Source organism: Myotis nattereri (assembly GCF_964212035.1).
Source record: "Myotis nattereri genome assembly, chromosome: 14".
Lineage (NCBI taxonomy): Eukaryota > Metazoa > Chordata > Mammalia > Chiroptera > Vespertilionidae > Myotis > Myotis nattereri.
This window is the reverse complement of record NC_138089.1, coordinates 61,050,075-61,069,653: the sequence shown is the minus strand read 5'-3', so window position 1 is coordinate 61,069,653 and position 19,579 is coordinate 61,050,075. Positions and strand designations below refer to the sequence as shown.

Below are 19,579 nucleotides of genomic sequence, written 5' to 3'. Positions count from 1 at the left end.
CCTTTCTATGTCCCTGATTCTATTATAATCAACAGTTCATTCTGTTCATCAGATGATTTATTCACTTGATTCTTAGATTCACTTGTTGATAGATGAGTATTTGTTGTTCATTATTTGTATCTTTACCTTTTTCTTCTTCCTCTTCTTAAAGGAGACCTTTCAGCATTTCATGATTCTCTCTTATCATTGACTAGAGGCCCGGTGCACAAAAATCTGTGCACTCGGGGTGAAGGGGGGGTCCCTCAGCCCGGTCTGTGCCCTCTCGCAGTCTGAGACCCCTTGGGAGATAACGACCTGCTGGCTTAGGCCTGCTCCCAGGTGGCAGAGGGCAGGCCCAATCCCTAGGTGCAGCCCCTGGTTGGGCTCAGAGCAGGGCTGATTGGGGGGTTGGGGAACTGCCCCCTGTCACACTCAAGGCAGGGTCGATGGGGAGGTTGCGGCGCCACCCCCTGTCACGTACAGAGCAGGGCCAATCAGGGGGTTGGGGCGCTGCCCCCTGTAACGCACAGAGTAGGGCCGATCAGGGTGTTGGGGAGCTCCCCCCTGTCACGCACAGAGCAGGGTCGATCAGGGGGTGGGGAGCTCCCCCCTGTCATGCACAGAGCAGGGCCCATCAGGGGGTTGAGGAGCTCTCCCCTGTCACTCACAGAGTAGGGCCAATAGGGGAGTTGGGGCACCGCCCCCTGTCACCCACAGAGCAGGGCCGATCAGGGGGTTGGGGCGCCGCCACTGTCACACTCAGGGCAGGGCCGATGGGGAGGTTATGGCTCTACCCCGTCACACACAGAGCAGGGCCCATGGGGTGGGGGGGTTGGGGCGCCGCACCCTGTCACATACAGAGCCGCAGGGCGATCAGGGGGTTTGGGTGCTGTCCCCTGTCATGCTGATCCTGGTGCTGGGAGACCTCGCGGCTCCGCTGATCCTGATGCTGGGAGGCATATTACCCTTTTACTATATAGGATAGAGGCCTGGTGCACGGGTGGTGCCGGCTGGTTTGCCCTGAAGGGTGTCCTGGATGAGGGTGGGGGTCCCCACTGGGGTGCCTGGCCAGCCTGGGTGAGGGGATGATGGCTGTTTGCAGCTGGTCACACACCCTTCAGGGTGGGGGTCCGCACTAGGGTGCCTGGCCAGCCTGTGTGAGGGGATGATGGCTGTTTGCAGCTGGTCACACACCCTTCAGGGTGGGAGTCCGCACTGGGGTGCCTGGTCAGTCTGGGTGAGGAGCTGAGGGCTGTTTTCAGGCTGTGACTGAAGCTCCCAAGTGCTCCTTTTTTTTCTCTTTTTTTATTCTGGGCCAGCTTTAGCTCTGAGGCTTCCACTTCTGAAAGCAGGTATCTGGTTTGTTTCGGTTCTACAATCGAAATCTGTATCAACTCCAGCTCTGAGATCCCAGCTCCCTGAAAGCTGGTTTCTGGGGTTTTTTTTTAGCTTCTATTTGTTACTATGTTTCTTAAACTGCAGGCTGAGAGGCCGGCAAGAATGTTGCAGTCCTCCGTCACTGAAGCAAGCAAGCCTCATGTTCAGTTTAAGCTTCCTGGCTGCCGGCAGCCATCTTGGCTGACAGTTAATTTGCATATTGCCCCTGATTAGCCAATGGGAAGGGTAGCGGTCGTACTCCAATTACCATGTTTCTCTTTTATTAGATAGGATGTTTCTCTCTCTCTCTCTCTCTCTCTCTCTCTCTCTCTCTCTTTCTCTCTCTCTCTCTCTCCCTTCCTATCTTAAATCAATAAAAATACACACACACACACACACACACACACACAAAGACTCCAGGCCCAGATGCCAGTGAAGGGTAGCGGGGCTCCAGAAAAGGGGGGGGGGGATGCGTTATCAGCAGCCAAAGGATCCCCGTGAAAATGGTGACCATGGTGACAATGGTGACGATGGTGAGGATGGTGACGATGGTGAGGGTGGTGAGGGTGGTGAGGATGGTGAGGATGGTGAGGGTGGTGAGGATGGTGAGGATGGTGAGGGTGGTGAGGAACATGACTGTGGTCTGAGGGGGAATCGAACCCTGAAAAAGGCAGGCTGAGGTGAGCCACCTCGCTCCCCAGGACAGAGGGCGGCCATGGCTTCTGAGGGTCTGGTCAGTCGCCTTCCTGTGTGGCAGACGCCCACCCGCACACACCGGCCTGGCTAGGGTTCAGCCTGGAGGCTGGGGAGAGCCACCTGGCTCCCCAGGACAGAGGGCAGCCATGACTGAAGCCTGGATCCTGGAGGAGGTGGTGTCTGGAGGGTGAGGCTGCATTCAGAGTGGAGGAAGGGAGGGGGTGCAGGATCCAGGCGGGGGGTGGGGGGGTGGGGGGGTGGGGAAGGGGGAAGTGTCCCAGGAGGAAGAAGGAGCAGGTGGGGAGATGGGGAAACCATTCCTTCACGTTGCCCAGGAGAGAACTCGCCCACCGAGCAGCAGCCTGTGAGGCAACAGGGAGCTGAGGCAAGCCCAGCCGCCGGGCCCGGGCAGGGGGGCCAGTTGGGCTGCATAAAGGGGGCCCTGCGTGCTGGGGGGACTCCACTCGGGGACATGGCGACCCAGAGGAACAGCCTGTGCTGGGGGCGCTGGCCGCTGCTGCTGCTGCTGCTGGGCCTGGCCATGCCCCTGCCTCCTGCCGCCGCCCGGGCCCTGAGCTACCAGGAGGCGGTGGGCCTGGCTGTGCAGGGCTTCAACCAGCGCTCCCGGGAGGCCAGCCTCTACCGCCTCCTGCAGCAGGACCCGCAGCCCCAAGGCGTGAGTGGGGGGCGGGAGGGGCTCTGCTCTGGCCTCTGCCACTCCCTTGGCTTCTGCTTGGCCGCCCTCAGGGAGGCTGCTCCCTCCAGGGGTCCCCCCTCCTCCAGGGCACCTGCCAGGGCTGTGTCCCCTCCCAGAGGCCGCCCCCGCCTGCGAATCTATTCTGTGCAATGAGGTCCCCCCAACCCCACACTCAGGCTTCAGGGCTTCTGGGGTCCCAGGGAAGGGCAGGCCATGGGGCTGGGCTGTGACTCCCTGCTTTATTTATTTATTTATTTTTAAAAATCTATTTTTGTTTTCATTTTATTATAATTATTAGTTTAAAATCCTCACCTGAGGATATTTCTCCATTGATTTTTAGAGACAGTGGAAGAGAGAGGGAAAGACGGAGAGAAATATCGATGTGAGAGACACATCTATGGGTTGCCTCACGCACGAGCAAACCCACTGAGCCACACCGGCCAGGACTAAATAGATTTTTATTGATTTCAGGGAGGAAGGGAGAGGTAGAGAGAGAGAAACATCCCTGATGAGATTCATTGATCGGCTGCCTCCTGCACGCCCCTCCAGGGGAATGAGCCTGCAGCCCGGGCAGGTGCCCTTGCCCAGGAATTGAACCCAGGACTGAAGGTGCCCTGAGCCAAAGGGACGATGGCACGGCCCTGCTTTGAGTGTCCTGAGCTCATCTGCCTCCCACACAGGAGGCCCCAGGCGGCCCTGCGCCCCGGGTTCCCTTGGAGCTGGGCGGGCTCTGCCCTCTACCCCCTGCCCACACCCAGCACCAAACCAGCGCCAGGGACAGGGCAGGGGCTACTGAAGGCTGTTCTCTTTGGGGGGCGGGGGGTGAGACCAGGGAACCATGCAGAGGCCCAGCCCTGGTCTCCCCACTTTCTCTCCCGCCAGGACCTGAACCCAGACACCCCGAAGCCGGTGAGCTTCACCCTGAAGGAGACCGTGTGCCCCAGGACCACGCGGCAGCCCCCCGAGGAGTGTGACTTCAAGGAGAACGGGGTGAGCTGGGGGCTGGGGCGCCCCGAGATGCTGCACAGGAGGCCTCGGGTCACATTCCCAGGGACGGGGCGGCCGGGAGGGCTCAGCACCAGGTGGAGGTGTGACCTGCGCCCTTGCAGCTGGTGAAGGTGTGCGCGGGGACCGTCACCCTGGACCAGGACACTGACTACTATGACGTCCACTGCGAGGAGGTGAGCGGCCCCTTCTGAGACCTGGGGGCCGAGGGGTGTGGCGCCTGGAGCGTCCTGGGCCCAGGCAACCCCCTCCCCTCCTCCCCCATCCCCAGCCTGGATCTGAGTGCGGTCCCTGCCCAGGAGCCTGTTAGAAAGGCCCCCTCCCAGCCCCCCGACCAGCTTTCTCAGACTCCGGGTGAGGCCCAGCAGGGGCAGGCAGCCACCTTCCAGAAGGTTCCTGCTGAGGCTGGGGAGCCGCTCACTGCGGGTGATGAGCTTTCAGCTCGGCTCTCCCCGGCTTTGCTGGACGGGCCTGTGACCTGGTGAGGCCACTGGGCATCTCTGCGCCTAAGTTTCCTCATCTGTTTAAGGGGTGGGGGCTCCACCGCAGGCTCCCAAGGTCACAGGCAGAGGGGGAGCCGGGCCCTGAGGCGCCTCGCTGGCCCGGGAAGGGGGTGCAGGTGGGGGCTCCTGATTCGGCCCAGCCCCACATGGAGCCCATTTCCTCCCCCTGCACAGATCAAGGACGTCGGATTGAACCCCAGGGCGGTGAGGCTTCCAGGCATCTCTTGGCCTTTTTGGGATAGGATCTGGAATCGAGGCAGGAGACCAAGGGACGTTTTCGAGAACCTCTCGCCTTAAGAAGAGCCCTGATGTCTGTTTGGCTCTGGCCCCGGCCTCTGGGCTCTGACCAATAAAATCTGGGAAAGCCTCCTCCTCAGGCGTCACTGTCACTTGCGTCGCCTTCTCTCGCTCGCTGCAGTGAAGCCGTGCGGCTCTGTGTGTCTCTTTTCCTGAAAATCAGTAAATTGGGTGGGGGGGGGGTTGGGGGGGACTTGGGCGGTGGCTCAGGTGATTGGAGCATCATCCTGGACCGAAAGGGTTCGGTTCTTCCCGGTCAGGCACTTCCCTGCTCTCAGGCCCATCCCTGGTTGGGGTGCATTTGGGAGGCAACAGGTCAATGTTTCTCGCTCACATTGATGTCTCTCTCTCTCTCTCTCTCTCTCTCTCTCAAATCAATAAAAACAAGAAATCCTTGGGTGAGGATTAAGGCGGGGGTGGCTCAGTGGTTGAGCACTAACCTGTGAACCAGGAGGTGGCAGTTGGATTCCTGCTCAGGGCACAGGCCCGGGTTGTGGGCTTGATCCCCAGTGGGGGCCGTGCAGGAGGCAGCCGATCAGTTTTTCTCTCTCATCACTCATGTTTCTATCTCTCCCTCCCTTCTCTCTGAAATCAATAAAATATATTAAAACAGATAATTAAAAGCAATAAGCACCTCTCCTTATGTGAGGATGAAACCCGGCGGCTCCCATGGAGCTCCCCCCGCCCCTCCCCGCCTCTGGGAGCCTCCAGGAGAAGGCCCTGCAGAACCCGGACCTGCCCACATGGTTTCCAGCCTAGAGAGGCCCTTCTGCTGAGGGTTCCTGTTACTTCATGTGTGTGTGTGTGAGGGTGGGGGGTGAGAAGGGGGATGAAGGAGTGCAGGGGGCACCCCAGAAGCACCCACTAACCTGCCGTGACTGCCGGGGCCTGTGGGGCTTCTCACGATGGGCACCCACCAGGGAGGAGCCATCAGACTCCTGCAGGCCCTCGGCCCCACGACCGGGAGGCACTGACATCGCTGCTCCCTGAGGAGCAGGGGGGACACCCTGAACCGGGGACTCCGTGCCGCGCTCCCCATCAGGGAGAACCCTCAGGGCATCCCACGCGGATCACCAGCTCCGTGAGCTCAGCCACCAGCCTCCCCGAGAAGAGCGGCCCAGGGCCAGACCGCTGAGGGCCGCGGGCGCCCGCCTGGAACAGCCGAAGGACTGGGTGCCTGCACGTGGCAGAACCAATGGACACTGACCGCAGGGGCTGGAACAGGGCGACGGGGGAAGGAGACATACGGAACACTTTCAACAATAAAGGATTTATAAAAAAAAAAAAAAATCAAGCCCTGGCTGATTGGCTCAGTGGCTAGAGCGTCAGCCTGCGGACCATGGATCCCAGATTCAATTCCAGTCAAGGGCACATGCCCGGGTTGCGGGTTCCATGCCCAGTAGGGGGCGTGCAGGAGGAGCTGATCAATGATTCTCTCTCATCATTGATGTTTTTCTCCCTCCCCCTTCCTCTCTGAAATCAATAAACATATTAAAAAATGAAATAACTCTTCCTAAAATAAAAAAGAATCCATTATAGCCTCAGGTCTAGTTGAGGCAGAATGGGTTTCTCCCCATTAATGTGCTTGAGTCTTTTTTTTTGTTTTTTTATCCTCACCCGAGAATATTTTTCCATTGATTTTTCTCTTCTCCCTCTCTCTCTCTCTCTCTCTCTCTCTCTCTCTCTCTCTCTCTTATTTTTATTTTATTTTATATTTATTCCCCCCCTCCCCCCATTGATTTTTAGAGAGAGTGGCAGAGAGAGGGAAAGACAGAAATATCGATGTCAAAGAAACACGTCGATAGGCTGTCTCTTGCACGAGCCCCAACCAGGGCCTGGGCCAGGAGGAGCCTGCAACCCAGGCATGTGCCCTTGAAGGAATGGAACCCGGGACCCTCTGGTCTGCAGGCCGGCGCTCTATCCACTGAGCAACACCGGCGGGGCGGATGTTGAGTCCTGGATAGAGGCTGTGGCTGAGCCAGTCCCTGGCTCTGTGATAGACATGCTGAGCTCCATGCAGAGCATGTGCCCCCCAAGCTCGACCGGGGGAGGGCAGCCTTAGACACTGTCAGACCCCAGGTCCCACTCGGGGTGGCTGCACCCAGGGGGAAGGAGAGAGCCTTCAGGATTCCTTTGCTCCAGGCTCCTCCCAGGAGCCCTCCTGACAAGAGCAGGAAGCCCTGCAGCCATATGCAAATGTGGACCCGCCCAGGGGTGGTCTCCCTGGAAGGCGGACACTGGGCTTTGGAGTCCAGCAGGCCCATGCCCAGCCCGCGGCCTCCAGGCTGGGCCAGGTGTCCCCGGGGACCAGCGCTGCACCCACTCTTGGGTCGGCTTTCCAGTCCCTGTTTCATCCTCAGGGTCTTTCCGCTCCTGTTTCCTGAGCTCCTAGGCCAGGGGTGGGCAAACTTTTTGACTCGAGGGCCACAATGGGTTCTTAAACTGGACCGGAGGGCCGGAACAAAAGCATGGATGGAGTGTTTGTGTGAACTAATATAAATTCAAAGTAAACATCATTACATAAAAGGGTACGGTCTTTTTTTTTTTAGATTTATTCATTTCAAACGGGCCGCGGGCAGTAGTTTGCCCACGGCCTTCCTAGTCCCTCCTGCCTCTCAGGAACGTCCTATTCGTGTTACACATTTTATTTATTGTCAACCAATCCCTCTCAACCGACTAACACAAAAGTCACACCTTGATTCCCTTAATTTCTTTTTAAAATAAATTTTTTATTGATTTTTTACAGAGAGGAAGGGACAGGCATAGAGATTTAGAAACATCGATGAGAGAGAAACATCGATCAGCTGCCTCCTGCACATCCCTACTGGGATGTGCCTGCAACCAAGGTACATGCCCTTGACCAGAATCAAACCCGGGACCCTTCAGTCCGCAGGCCGACGCTCTCTCCACTGAGCCAAACTGGTTAGGGCTGATTCCTTTTATTTCTTAAACATATTTCTTAAATTGATTTCAGAGAGGATGGTGGAATGGGGAGACCCACAGAGACCACCACCAGGGACTCAGATCAAAATTTAGGAGCCTTTATGAAGCTGGCCAGTGACTACAGTTACAGCACCCTGCCGAAGCAGAGGCTGAACTGCGGTGCCGACTACAGGAGTCACATTTTATTATTAAATTCTGTGGAGGCCCAGAGAAAAATGTGTCTTTCAAATTCTGGGCCCCCAATATGGAGGAAATTCTCTTTAATTTTACTTTTTCCAGTTCTTTGTCTCCCAAATTTGGAATGAGACTTCCAGGCCTTCTGAGAAAGAAGGCCTGCATGCTGGGAGGGGGCCATGAGACCAATCTCAAGGCCTGGCCTGATGTCAGCACCTTCTTATCTGTGTGTTCAAGGACAGCGTGCCCCGCCTGGCCAAAGCGCCAGATATGCAGCCCAGCACAATGGGAGAAGGAGAGAGAGAGACACACAAACTTCAATGATGAGAGAGAATTATGGATCAGCTGCCTCCTGCACGCCCCACACTGGGGATGGAGCCAGCAACCCAGGCCTGTGCCCTGATGGGAACCCACCATGACCTCCTGCTTCATAGGTCAATACTCAACCCCTGAGCCTCTCCAGCTGGGCTTGATTCCTCTGAGACTAGAACCAGAACAGACAGATCCTTAGAAATAGAAAGCAGATCAGTGTTCACAGGGGATGGAAGGAGTGAGGAAGGTGAGATGACTTCATGGGCACAGGGTGTGATTCCGGGTTCATGAAAAGGGGTGTGTGAGTGTGTGTGTGTGTGTGTGTGTGTGTGTGTGTTTTGAATTTCCATTTCCAACAAGTTCCCAGGAGTTGTGAGGCTAATGGTCTGGGGCTCACACTTTGAGAACCACTGTGTTAAAGCTTCCTGGGGAGGTGTCAGATTTTCCCGTTTTTGATCAGGACTCCCCTAGAATCTTCTTTAAAAAAAATTTTATATTAATTTCAGAGAGGAAGGGAGAGGGAGATAGAAACTGCTGAGCCAGCTCAGCCAGGTTTGGGAGCCCGAGAGGGGGCGGTGAAGGATGGAGAAAAGACAGACAAGAGAAGAAAGCTGGGTCTGGGTGGGACGCTGTCCCCTCTGATGGAGAGATAGCGACAGAGCCAGTGCCTGCAAGCCGAGTCCTTATGTTATAGCAGATTCCACGAGGCAAAGTGACGGCGTGGTTACAACGTTCTCGCGGGTCTCGAATCCACTCAGTTACAGGCACCTGATCAAGCTTTGTTACTGCACCTCCCGCAGCCCACATCACTCAGCCACGGGGCCCACAGGCTCGGACCATCAGGCCAAGCTCACAACCATAGCCTTTGGCTGTCCTGGTGCCGGGAGGGCTTTGCCACAAGAGGACTGTGCCCTCTCATTAGTGACTAATGCAGTGGTTCTCAACCTTCCTGACGCCACGACCCTTTAATACAGTTCCTCATGTTGTGGTGACCCCCAACCATAAAATTATTTTTGTTGCTACTTCATAACTGTAATTTTGCTACTGTTATGAATCATCATATAAATATCTGATATGCAGGATGTATTTTCTTTGTTAAATATGTTTTATTGATTTTTTACAGAGAGGAAGGGAGAGGGATAGAGAGTTAGAAACATCGATGAGAGAGAAACATCGATCAGCTGCCTCCTGCACACTCCGTACTGGGGATGTGCCCACAACCAAGGTACATGCCCTTGACCAGAATCGAACCTGGGACCTTTCAGTCCGTAGGCCGATGCTCTATCCTTTGAGCCAACCGGTCAGGGCAGGATGTATTTTCATTGTTACAAATTGAACATAATTAAAGCATAGTGATTAATCACAAAACACTACGTGATTATATTTGTGTTTTCCGATGGTCTTAGGCCACAACTATGAAAGGGTTGTTCGACCCCAAAGGGGTCGGGACCCACAGGTTGAGAACCGCTGCATTAGTCCGAGGCTTGAACCTGTCCAAACCTGTAGCCGCTCTCCACAGAAACATCAGTGATGAGAGTAAAATCATTGATCGGCTGCCCCCTGCACGCCCCACACTGGGGATGGAGCCCACAACCTGGGCATGTGCTCTGAGTGGGAATCGAACCCCGACCTCCCGGTTCATAGGTCCATGCTCAACCGCTGAGCCACGCCAGCTGGGCTCCCCTGGAATCTTCTGATAACCTTGTTCATGAGAGAGACACTATGGAAAAGGCAGGCTGGGGAGAGCCCCCTCGCTCCCCAGGGGAGAGGCGGCCATGGCTTCTGAGGGTCTGGTCAGCCTCCCTCCTGGGTGGCGGACGCCCACCCGCACGCACCGGCCTGGCTGGGGCTCAGCCTGGGGGCTGGAAGCCAGGACCCTGTGCTGTGGGCCAGAGAGGGTCGGCGATCCCCGGGCCCCGTCCTGACTTGCAGGCGTCGGGGGACCTGGGGAAGCCCTGGCTCTGCTGATTCGGAGCGGGAGGCGTGTGGGGGCCTGGCCCAGGCAGAGGTCCCTGTGGCCAGTGGGAAAGGCGCTCTGAGGGGTGGGGTCTGCCCTAGAGGGAGCAGGATTGGGCGGATCCCTGCCCTGGGCTAAGGGGCAGCACTGATGCCTTCTCCTCCCCTGGTGGCTCCTTGGGGACCCTGAAGCCAGAACTAAAGCTGAGGGATCCAGGAGAGAGCTGAGGGGCCGGTGTCCTGGGCTGACTTCCTCTCAGCCACTATCCAGGGCCCGTGTGCAATCCCGGCTTGGTCCAGAGCCCCTGGGGCAATCCCGGCTGTGAAACCAGGTTGCACACAAGCCCATTTCTCCTTCCTTCTCCCGAGGCCGAGTGCGCAACAGCACCCTCCACCCCAGATGTCCAAACCCCAAGAGGCCCCCAGGCCAAGAGGCCAGCAGCGACCCAGGCCTCCTGGCCGCACGGCCACTCCCAGGGGCGCTGGCCTGCACGTCCATGCTGCCGCTGGGCCCCTGGCACGCTGCCTCTCCTCTCCCAGGTGCTCCCTCCCTGCAGCCGCCCGGGCCTGTTGCCACTAGAGCACTGACCGGGCTCATCTGGGATCAAATCGGAAGAGACGTCCGAAGGCTGCGGGAGCAGAGAGGAGACGGTGGCCCCATCCGGCTGGAGGTCAGGGAGGGCTTGGTTGGTGGCCGGCGTGTCAGGGAGACGGGAGAGAGCAGGTGGCTCCGTGCGCCCACTGGGGCGGTGTCTGCAGCAGCCTGGCGCCTGGGGCCTGCAGGGCTGGGGGGAGGGCCATGGGAGCAAGGAGACTCCAGGCCCGGCCCGCCCTGCAGGGCTCAGTGGTTGACTGTCAGCCTATGAACCAGGAGGTCACAATTCTAATGCTGGTCAGGGACATATGCCCAGGTTGTGGGCTCGATCCCCAGTGTGGGGTGTGCAGGAGGCAGCCCATCCATGGTTCTCTCTCATCATTGATGTTTCTGTCTCTCACTCCTCTCCCTTCCTCTCTGAAATCAATAAAAATGCATTTAAAAAAAAATGAGTCCAGGCCCTGATGCCAGCAGAGGGTGGGGGGCTCCTGAAGGCGGGTATGTGTGTGAGAAATGGGTCAGCAGCAGCCAAAGGATCCCCATAACAATGGTGAGGAAGGTGAGGATGGTGAGGATGGTGAGGATGGTGAGGAAGGTGAGGAAGGTGAGGATGGTGAGGATGGTGACTGTGGTCTGGGGCAGCCTGGAGCCCGGAGGCGGTGGTGTCTGGAGGGTGAGGCTGCATTCAGCGGGGAGGAAGGGAGGGGGTGCAGGATCCAGGCGGGAGGGGGGGGTGGGTGGGGGGGTGGGGAAGGGGGAAGTGTCCCAGGAGGAAGAAGGAGCAGGTGGGGAGATGGGGAAACCATTTCTTCACGTTGCCCAGGAGAGACCTCGCCCACCGAGCAGCAGCCTGTGAGGCAACAGGGAGCTGAGGCAAGCCCAGCCGCCGGCCCGGGCAGGGGGGCCAGTCCGGCTGCATAAAGGGGGCCCTGCGTGCTGGGGGGACTCCACTCGGGGACATGGCGACCCAGAGGAACAGCCTGTGCTGGGGGCGCTGGCCGCTGCTGCTGCTGCTGCTGGGCCTGGCCATGCCCCTGCCTCCCTGCCGACGCCCGGGCCCTGAGCTACCAGGAGGCGGTGCGCCTGGCTGTGCAGGGCTTCAACCAGCGCTCCCGGGAGGCCAGCCTCTACCGCCTCCTGCAGCAGGACCCGCAGCCCCAGGGCGTGAGTGGGGGGCAGGACGGGCACTGCTCTGGCCTCTGCCATTCCCTTGGCTTTCTGCTTGGGCGCCCTCAGGGAGGCTGCTCCCTCCAGGGGTCCCCCCTCCTCCAGGGCACCTGCCAGGCTGTGTCCCCTCCCAGAGGCCGCCCCCGCCTGCGAATCTATTCTGTGCAATGAGGTCCCCCCAACCCCACACTCAGGCTTCAGGGCTTCTGGGGTCCCAGGGACCGGCAGGCCATGGGGCTGGGCTGTGACTCCCTGCTTTATTTATTTATTTATTTTTAAAAATCTATTTTTGTTTTCATTTTATTATAATTATTAGTTTAAAATCCTCACCTGAGGATATTTCTCCATTGATTTTTAGAGACAGTGGAAGAGAGAGGAAAGATGGAGAGAAATATCGATGTGAGAGACACATCTATGGGTTGCCTCATGCACGAGCAAACCCACTGAGCCACACCGACCAGGGCTAAATAGATTCTTATTGATTTCAGGGAGGAAGGGGGAGGGAGAGAGAGAGAAACATCCCTGATGAGATTCATTGATCAGCTGACTCCTGCACGCCCCCTCCTGGGGATCCAGCCTGCAGCCCGGGCAGGTGCCCTTGCCCAGGAATTGAACCCAGGACTGAAGGTGCCCTGAGCCAAGCGGACGAGGGCACGGCCCTGCTTTGAGTGTCCTGAGCTCATCTGCCGCCCACACAGGAGGCCCCAGGAGGCCCTGCGCCCCGGGTCCCCTTGGAGCTGTGCGGGCTCTGCCCTCTCCCCCCTGCCCACACCCAGCACCAAACCAGCGCCAGGGACAGGGCAGGGGCTGCTGACGGCTGTTCTCTTTGGGGGGGCGGGGGGAGACCAGGGAACCAAGCAGAGGCCCATCCCTGGTCTCCCCACTTTATCTCCCGCCAGGATCTGAACCCAGACACCCCGAAGCCGGTGAGCTTCACCCTGAAGGAGACCGTGTGCCCCAGGACCACGCGGCAGCCCCCTGAGCAGTGTGACTTCAAGGAGAACGGGGTGAGCTGGGGGCTGGGGCGCCCCGAGATGCTGCACAGGAGGCCTCGGGTCACATTCCCAGGGACGGGGCGGCCGGGAGGGCTCAGCACCGGGTGGAGGTGTGACCTGCGCCCTTGCAGCTGGTGAAGGTGTGCGCGGGGACCGTCACCCTGGACCAGGACACCGGCTACTATGACGTCGACTGCCAGGAGGTGAGCGGCCCCTTCTGAGACCTGGGGGCCGAGGGGTGTGGCGCCTGGAGCGTCCTGGGCCCAGGCAGCCCCCTCCCCTCCTCCCCCAGCCCCAGCCTGCATCTGAGTGCGGTCCCTGCCCAGGAGCCTGTTAGAAAGGCCCCCTCCCAGCCCCCCGACCAGCAGCCTCAGACTCCGGGTGAGGCCCAGCAGGGGGCAGGCAGCCACCTTCCAGAAGGTTCCTGCTGAGGCTGGGGAGTTGCTCATTGTGCTGATGAGCTTTCAGCCCGGTTCCGCCCCGGCTTTGCTGGACGGGCCTGTGACCTGGGGAGGCCACTGGGCATCTCTGCGCCTCAATTTCCTCATCTGTTTAAGGGGTGGGGGCTCCACCGCAGGCTCCCAAGGTCACAGACAGAGGGGGAGCCGGGCCCTGAGGCGCCTCACTGGCCCGGGAAGGGGGTGCAGGTGGGGGCTCCTGATTCGGCCCAGCCCCACATGGAGCCCATTTCCTCCCCCTGCACAGATCAAGGACGTCGGATTGAACCCCAGGGCGGTGAGGCTGCCAGGCATCTTTGGGCTTATTTGGGATAGGATCAGGAATCGAGGCAGGAGACCCAGGGACGTTTTTGAGAACCTCTCGCCTTAAGAAGAGCCCTGATGTCTGTTTGGCCCTGGCCTCGGCCTCTGGGCTCTGACCAATAAAATCTGGGAAAGCCTCCTCCTCAGGCGTCACTGTCACTTGCGTCGCCTTCTCTCGCTCGCCGCAGTGAAGCCGTGCGGCTCTGTGTGTCTCTTTTCCTGAAAATCAGTAAATTGGGTGGGGGGGGGGGGGTTGGGGGGGACTTGGGCGGTGACTCAGGTGATTGGAGCATCATCCTGGACCGAAAGGGTTTGGTTCTTCCCGGTCAGGCACTTCCCTGCTCTCAGGCCCATCCCTGGTTGGGGTGCATTTGGGAGGCAACAGGTCAATGTTTCTCGCTCACATTGATGTCTGTCTGTCTCTCTATCTCTCTCTCTCTAAATGAATAAAAACAAGAAATCCTTGGGTGAGGATTAAGGCGGGGGTGGCTCAGTGGTTGAGCACTAACCTGTGAACCAGGAGGTGGCAGTTGGATTCCTGCTCAGGGCGCAGGCCAGGGTTGTGGGCTTGATCCCCAGTGGGGGCCGTGCAGGAGGCAGCCGATCAGTTTTTCTCTCTCATCACTCATGTTTCTATCTCTCCCTCCCTTTCTCTCTGAAATCAATAAAAATATATTAGAATAAAGAAATAACAGCAATAGGCACCTCTCCTTATGTGAGGATGAAACCCGGCGGCTCCCATGGAGCTCCCCCCGCCCCTCCCCGCCTCTGGGAGCCTCCAGGAGAAGGCCCTGCAGAACCCGGACCTGCCCACATGGTTTCCGGCCTAGAGGGGCCCTTCTGCTGAGGGTTCCTGTTACTTCATGTGTGTGTGCTGCGGGGGGAGAAGGGGGATGAGGAGTGCAAGGGGACCCCAGAAGCACCCACTAACCTGCCGTGACTGCCGGGGCCTGTGGGCTTCTCACGATGGGCACCCACCAGGGAGGAGCCATCAGACTCCCGCAGGCCCTCGGCCCCACGACCGGGAGGCGCTGACATCGCTGCTCCCTGAGGAGCAGGGGGACACCCTGAACCGGGGACTCCGTGCTGCGCTCCCCACCAGGGAGAACCCTCAGGGCATCCCACGCGGATCACCAGCACCCTGTGCTCAGCCACTAGCCGCCCCGGGAGGAGCGGCCCTGGGCCAGACCGCTGAGGGCCCCAGGCGCCCGCCTGGAACAGCCGAAGGACTGGTGCCTGCACATGGCAGAACCAATGGACACTTACCGCAGGGGCTGGGACAGGGCGACGGGGGAAGGAGACATATGGAACACTTTCAACAATAAAGGATTTATTTAAAAAAAAGAATCAAGCCCTGGCTGGATTGGCTCAGTGGCTAGAGCATCAGCCTGCGGACCATGGATCCCAGATTCAATTCCAGTCAAGGGCACATGCCCGGGTTGCGGGTTCCAGGCCCAGTAGGGGGCGTGCAGGAGGAGCTGATCAATGATTCTCTCTTCACTGATGTTTCTCTCCCTCTCCCTTCCTCTCTGAAATCAATAAACATATTAAAAAATAAAATAACTCTTCCTAAAATAAAAAAACATCCATTATAGCCTCAGGTCTAGTTGAGGAAGAATGAGTTTCTCCCCATTAATGTGCTTGAGTCTTTTTTTTTGTTTTTTTATCCTCACCCAAGAATATTTTTCCATTGATTTTTCTCTTCTCTCTCTCTCTCTCTCTCTCTCTCTCTCTCTCTCTCTCTCTTATTTTTATTTTATTTTATTATTTATTCATTTTTCCCCATTGATTTTTAGAGAGAGTGGCAGAGAGAGGGAAAGACAGAAACATCGATGTCAAAGAAACACGTCGATTGGCTGTCTCCTGCACGAGCCCCAAGCAGGGCCTGGGCCAGGAGGAGCCTGCAACCCAGGCATGTGCCCTTGAAGGAATGGAACCCGGGATCCTCCGGTCTGCAGGCCGACGCTCTCTCCACTGAGCCACACCGGCAGGGGCGGATGTTGACTCCTGGATAGAGGCTGTGGCTGAGCCAGTCCCTGGCTCTGTGATAGACATGCTGAGCTCCATGCAGAGCATGTGCCCCCCAAGCTCGACCCGGGGGGCAGCCTTGGACACTGTCAGACCCCAGGTCCCACTCGGGGTGACTGCACCTAGGGGGAAGGAGAGAGCCTTCAGGATTCCTTTGCTCCAGGCTCCTCCCAGGAGTCCTCCTGACAAGAGCAGGAAGCCCTGCAGCCATATGCAAATGTGAACCCACCCAGGGGTGGTCTCCCTGGGAGGCGGACACTGGGCTTTGGAGTCCAGCAGGCCCATGCCCAGCCCGCGGCCTCCAGGCTGGGCCAGGTGTCCCCGGGGACCAGCGCTGCACCCACTCTTGGGTCGGCTTTCCCGTCCCTGTTTCATCCTCAGGGTCTTTCCGCTCCTGTTTCCTGAGCTCCTAGTCCAGGGGTGGGCAAACTTTTTGACTCAAGGGCCACAATGGGTTCTTAAACTGGACCGAGGGCTCGAACAAAAGCATGGATGGAGTATTTGTGTGAACTAATATAAATTCAAAGTAAACATCATTACATAAAAGGGTACGGACTTTTTTTTTTTTTTTAGATTTATTCATTTCAAACGGGCCTCGGGCAGTAGTTTGCCCACGGCCTTCCTAGTCCCTCCTGCCTCTCAGGAACGTCCTATTCGTGTTACACATTTTATTTATTGTCAACCAATCCCTCTCAACCGACTAACACAAAAGTCACACCTTGATTCCTTTTATTTCTTTTTAAAAAATTTCTTTTTATTGATTTTTTACAGACAGGAAGGGACAGGCATAGAGATTTAGAAACATCGATGAGAGAGAAACATCGATCAGCTGCCTCCTGCACATCCCTACTGGGATGTGCCTGCAACCAAGGTACATGCCCTTGACCAGAATAAACCCGGGACCCTTCAGTCCGCAGGCCGACGCTCTCTCCACTGAGCCAAACTGGTTAGGGCTGATTCCTTTTATTTCTTAAACATATTTCTTAAATTGATTTCAGAGAGGATGGTGTAATGGGGTGACCCACAGAGACCACCACCAGGGACTCAGATCAAAATTTAGGAGCCTTTATGAAGCTGGCCAGTGACTACAGTTACAGCACCCTGCCGAAGCAGAGGCTGAACTGCGGTGCCGACTACAGGAGTCACATTTTATTATTAAATTCTGTGGAGGCCCAGAGAAAAATGTGTCTTTCAAATTCTGGGCCCTCAATATGGAGGAAATTCTCTTTAGTTTTACTTTTTCCAGTTCTTTGTCTCCCAAATTTGGAATGAGACTTCCGGGCCTTCTGAGAAAGAAGGCCTGCATGCTGGGAGGGGGCCATGAGACCAATCTCAAGGCCTGGCCTGATGTCAGCACCTTCTTATCTGTGTGTTGGAGGACAGCGTGCCCCGCCTGGCCAAAGCGCCAGATATGCAGCCCAGCACAATGGGAGAAGGAGAGAGAGAGACACACAAACTTCAATGATGAGAGAGAATTATGGATCAGCTGCCTCCTGCACGCCCCACACTGGGGATGGAGCCAGCAACCCAGGCCTGTGCCCTGATGGGAACCCACCATGACCTCCTGCTTCATAGGTCAATACTCAACCCCTGAGCCTCTCCAGCTGGGCTTGATTCCTCTGAGAAGCTAGAACCAGAACAGACAGATCCTTAGAAATAGAAAGCAGATCAGTGTTCACAGGGGATGGAAGGAGGGAGGAAGGAGAGATGACTTCATGGGCACAGAGTGTGATTCTGGGTTCATGAAAAGGGGTGTGTGAGTGTGTGTGTGTGTGTGTGTGTGTGTGTGAGTGTGTGTGTTTTGAATTTCCATTTCCAACAAGTTCCCAGGAGTTGTGAGGCTAAGGGTCTGGGGCTCACACTTTGAGATCCACTGTGTCAAAGCTTCCTGGGAAGCTGTCAGATTTTCCCCTTTTTGATCAGGACTCCCCTAGAATCTTCTTTAAAAAATTTTTTTTATTGATTTCAGAGAGGAAGGGAGAGGGAGATAGAAACTGCTGAGCCAGCTCAGCCAGGTTTGGGAGCCCGAGAGGGGGCGGTGAAGGATGGAGAAAAGACAGACAAGAGAAGAAAGCTGGGTCTGGGTGGGACGCTGTCCCCTCTGATGGAGAGATAGCGACAGCGCCAGTGCCTGCAAGCCGAGTCCTTATGTTATAGCAGATTCCACGAGGCAAAGTAAGGGCGTGGTTACAACGTTCTCACGGGATTCGAATCCACTCACTTACAGGCACCTGATCAAGCTTTGTTACTGCACCTCCCGCAGCCCACATCACTCAGCCACGTGGCCCACAGGATCAGACCATCAGGCCAAGCTCACAACCATAGCCTTTGGCTGTCCTGGTGCCGGGAGGGCTCTGCCACGAGAGGACTGAGCCCTCTCATTAGTCCCAGGCTTGAACCTGTCCAAATGCGGTAGCCGCTCTCCACAGAAACATCAGTGATGAGAGAGAATCATTGATCGGCTGCCCCCTGCACGCCCCACACTGGGGATGGAGCCCACAACCTGGGCATGTGCTCTGAGTGGGAGTCGAACCCCGACCTCCCGGTTCATAGGTCCATGTTCAACCCCTGAGCCACGCCAGCTGGACTCCCCTGGAATCTTCTGATCACCTTGTTCATGAGAGAGACACTGGAAAAGGCAGGCTGGGGAGAGCCCCCTCGCTCCCCAGGGGAGAGGCGGCCATCGCTTCTGAGGGTCTGGTCAGCCTCCCTCCTGGGTGGCGGACGCCCACCCTCACGCACCGTCCTGGCTGGGGCTCAGCCTGGAGGCTGGAAGCCGGGACCCTGTGCTGTGGGCCAGAGAGGGTTGGCGATCCCCGGGCCCCGTCCTGACTTGCAGGCGTCGGAGGACCTGGGGAAGCCCTGGCTCTGCTGATTCGGAGCGGGAGGCGTGTGGGGGGCTGGCCCAGGCAGAGGTCCCTGTGGCCAGTGGGAAAGGCGCTCTGAGGGGTGGGGTCTGCCCTAGAGGGAGCAGGACTGGGCGGATCCCTGCCCTGGGCTAAGGGCCAGCACTGATGCCTTCTCCTCCCCTGGTGGCTCCTTGGGGACCCTGAAGCCAGAACTAAAGCTGAGGGATCCAGGATAGAGCTGAGGGGCCGGTGTCCTGGGCTGACTTCCTCCCGGCCACTATCCAGGGCCCGTGTGCAATCCCGGCTTGGTCCAGAGCCCCTGGGGCAATCCCGGCTGTGAAACCAGGTTGCACACAAGCCCATTTCTCCTTCCTTCTCCCGAGGCCGAGTGCGCAACAGCACCCTCCACCCCAGATGTCCAAACCCCAAGAGGCCCCCAAGCCAAGAGGCCAGCAGCGACCCAGGCCTCCTGGCCGCACGGCCACTCCCAGGGGCGCTGGCCTGCACGTCCATGCTGCCGCTGGGCCCCTGGCACGCTGCCTCTCCTCTCCCAGGTGCTCCCTCCCTGCAGCCGCCCGGGCCTGTTGCCACTAGAGCACTGACCGGGCTCATCTGGGATCAAATCGGAAGAGACGTCCGAAGGCTGCGGGAGCAGAGAGGAGACGGTGGCCCCGTCCGGCTGGAGGTCAGGGAGGGCTTGGTTGGTGGCCGGCGTGTCAGGGAGACGGGAGAGAGCAGGTGGCTCGGTGCGCCCACTGGGGCGGTGTCTGCAGCAGCCTGGCGCCTGGGGCCTGCAGGGCTGGGGGGAGGGCCATGGGAGCAAGGAGACTCCAGGCCCGGCCCGCCCTGCAGGGCTCAGTGGTTGACTGTCAGCCTATGAACCAGGAGGTCACAATTCTAATGCTGGTCAGGGACATATGCCCAGGTTGTGGGCTCGATCCCCAGTGTGGGGTGTGCAGGAGGCAGCCCATCCATGGTTCTCTCTCATCATTGATGTTTCTGTCTCTCACTCCTCTCCCTTCCTCTCTGAAATCAATAAAAATGCATAAAAAAAAATGACTCCAGGCCCTGATGCCAGCAGAGGGTGGGGGGCTCCTGAAGGCGGGTATGTGTGTGAGAAATGGGTCAGCAGCAGCCAAAGGATCCCCATAACAATGGTGAGGAAGGTGAGGATGGTGAGGATGGTGAGGATGGTGAGGAAGGTGAGGAAGGTGAGGATGGTGAGGATGGTGACTGTGGTCTGGG

The 19,579-nt window shown here is 57.7% G+C and overlaps 1 protein-coding gene across 1 annotated transcript; it reads left to right on the top strand.

The window, feature by feature from the left end:
* Positions 1–2,524: 2,524 nt before the first annotated feature.
* LOC308529669 (uncharacterized protein) lies at positions 2,525–13,596 on the top strand (the record flags this gene model as incomplete). The annotated part of the gene is given in 10 exon segments (XM_081105900.1): positions 2,525–2,728; positions 3,632–3,739; positions 3,859–3,930; positions 4,432–4,547; positions 10,340–10,610; positions 11,434–11,574; positions 11,576–11,698; positions 12,601–12,708; positions 12,828–12,899; positions 13,402–13,596. Coding segments are annotated over 10 exon segments (1,338 nt in total). The 3' UTR covers positions 13,525–13,596.
* Positions 13,597–19,579: the final 5,983 nt, after the last annotated feature.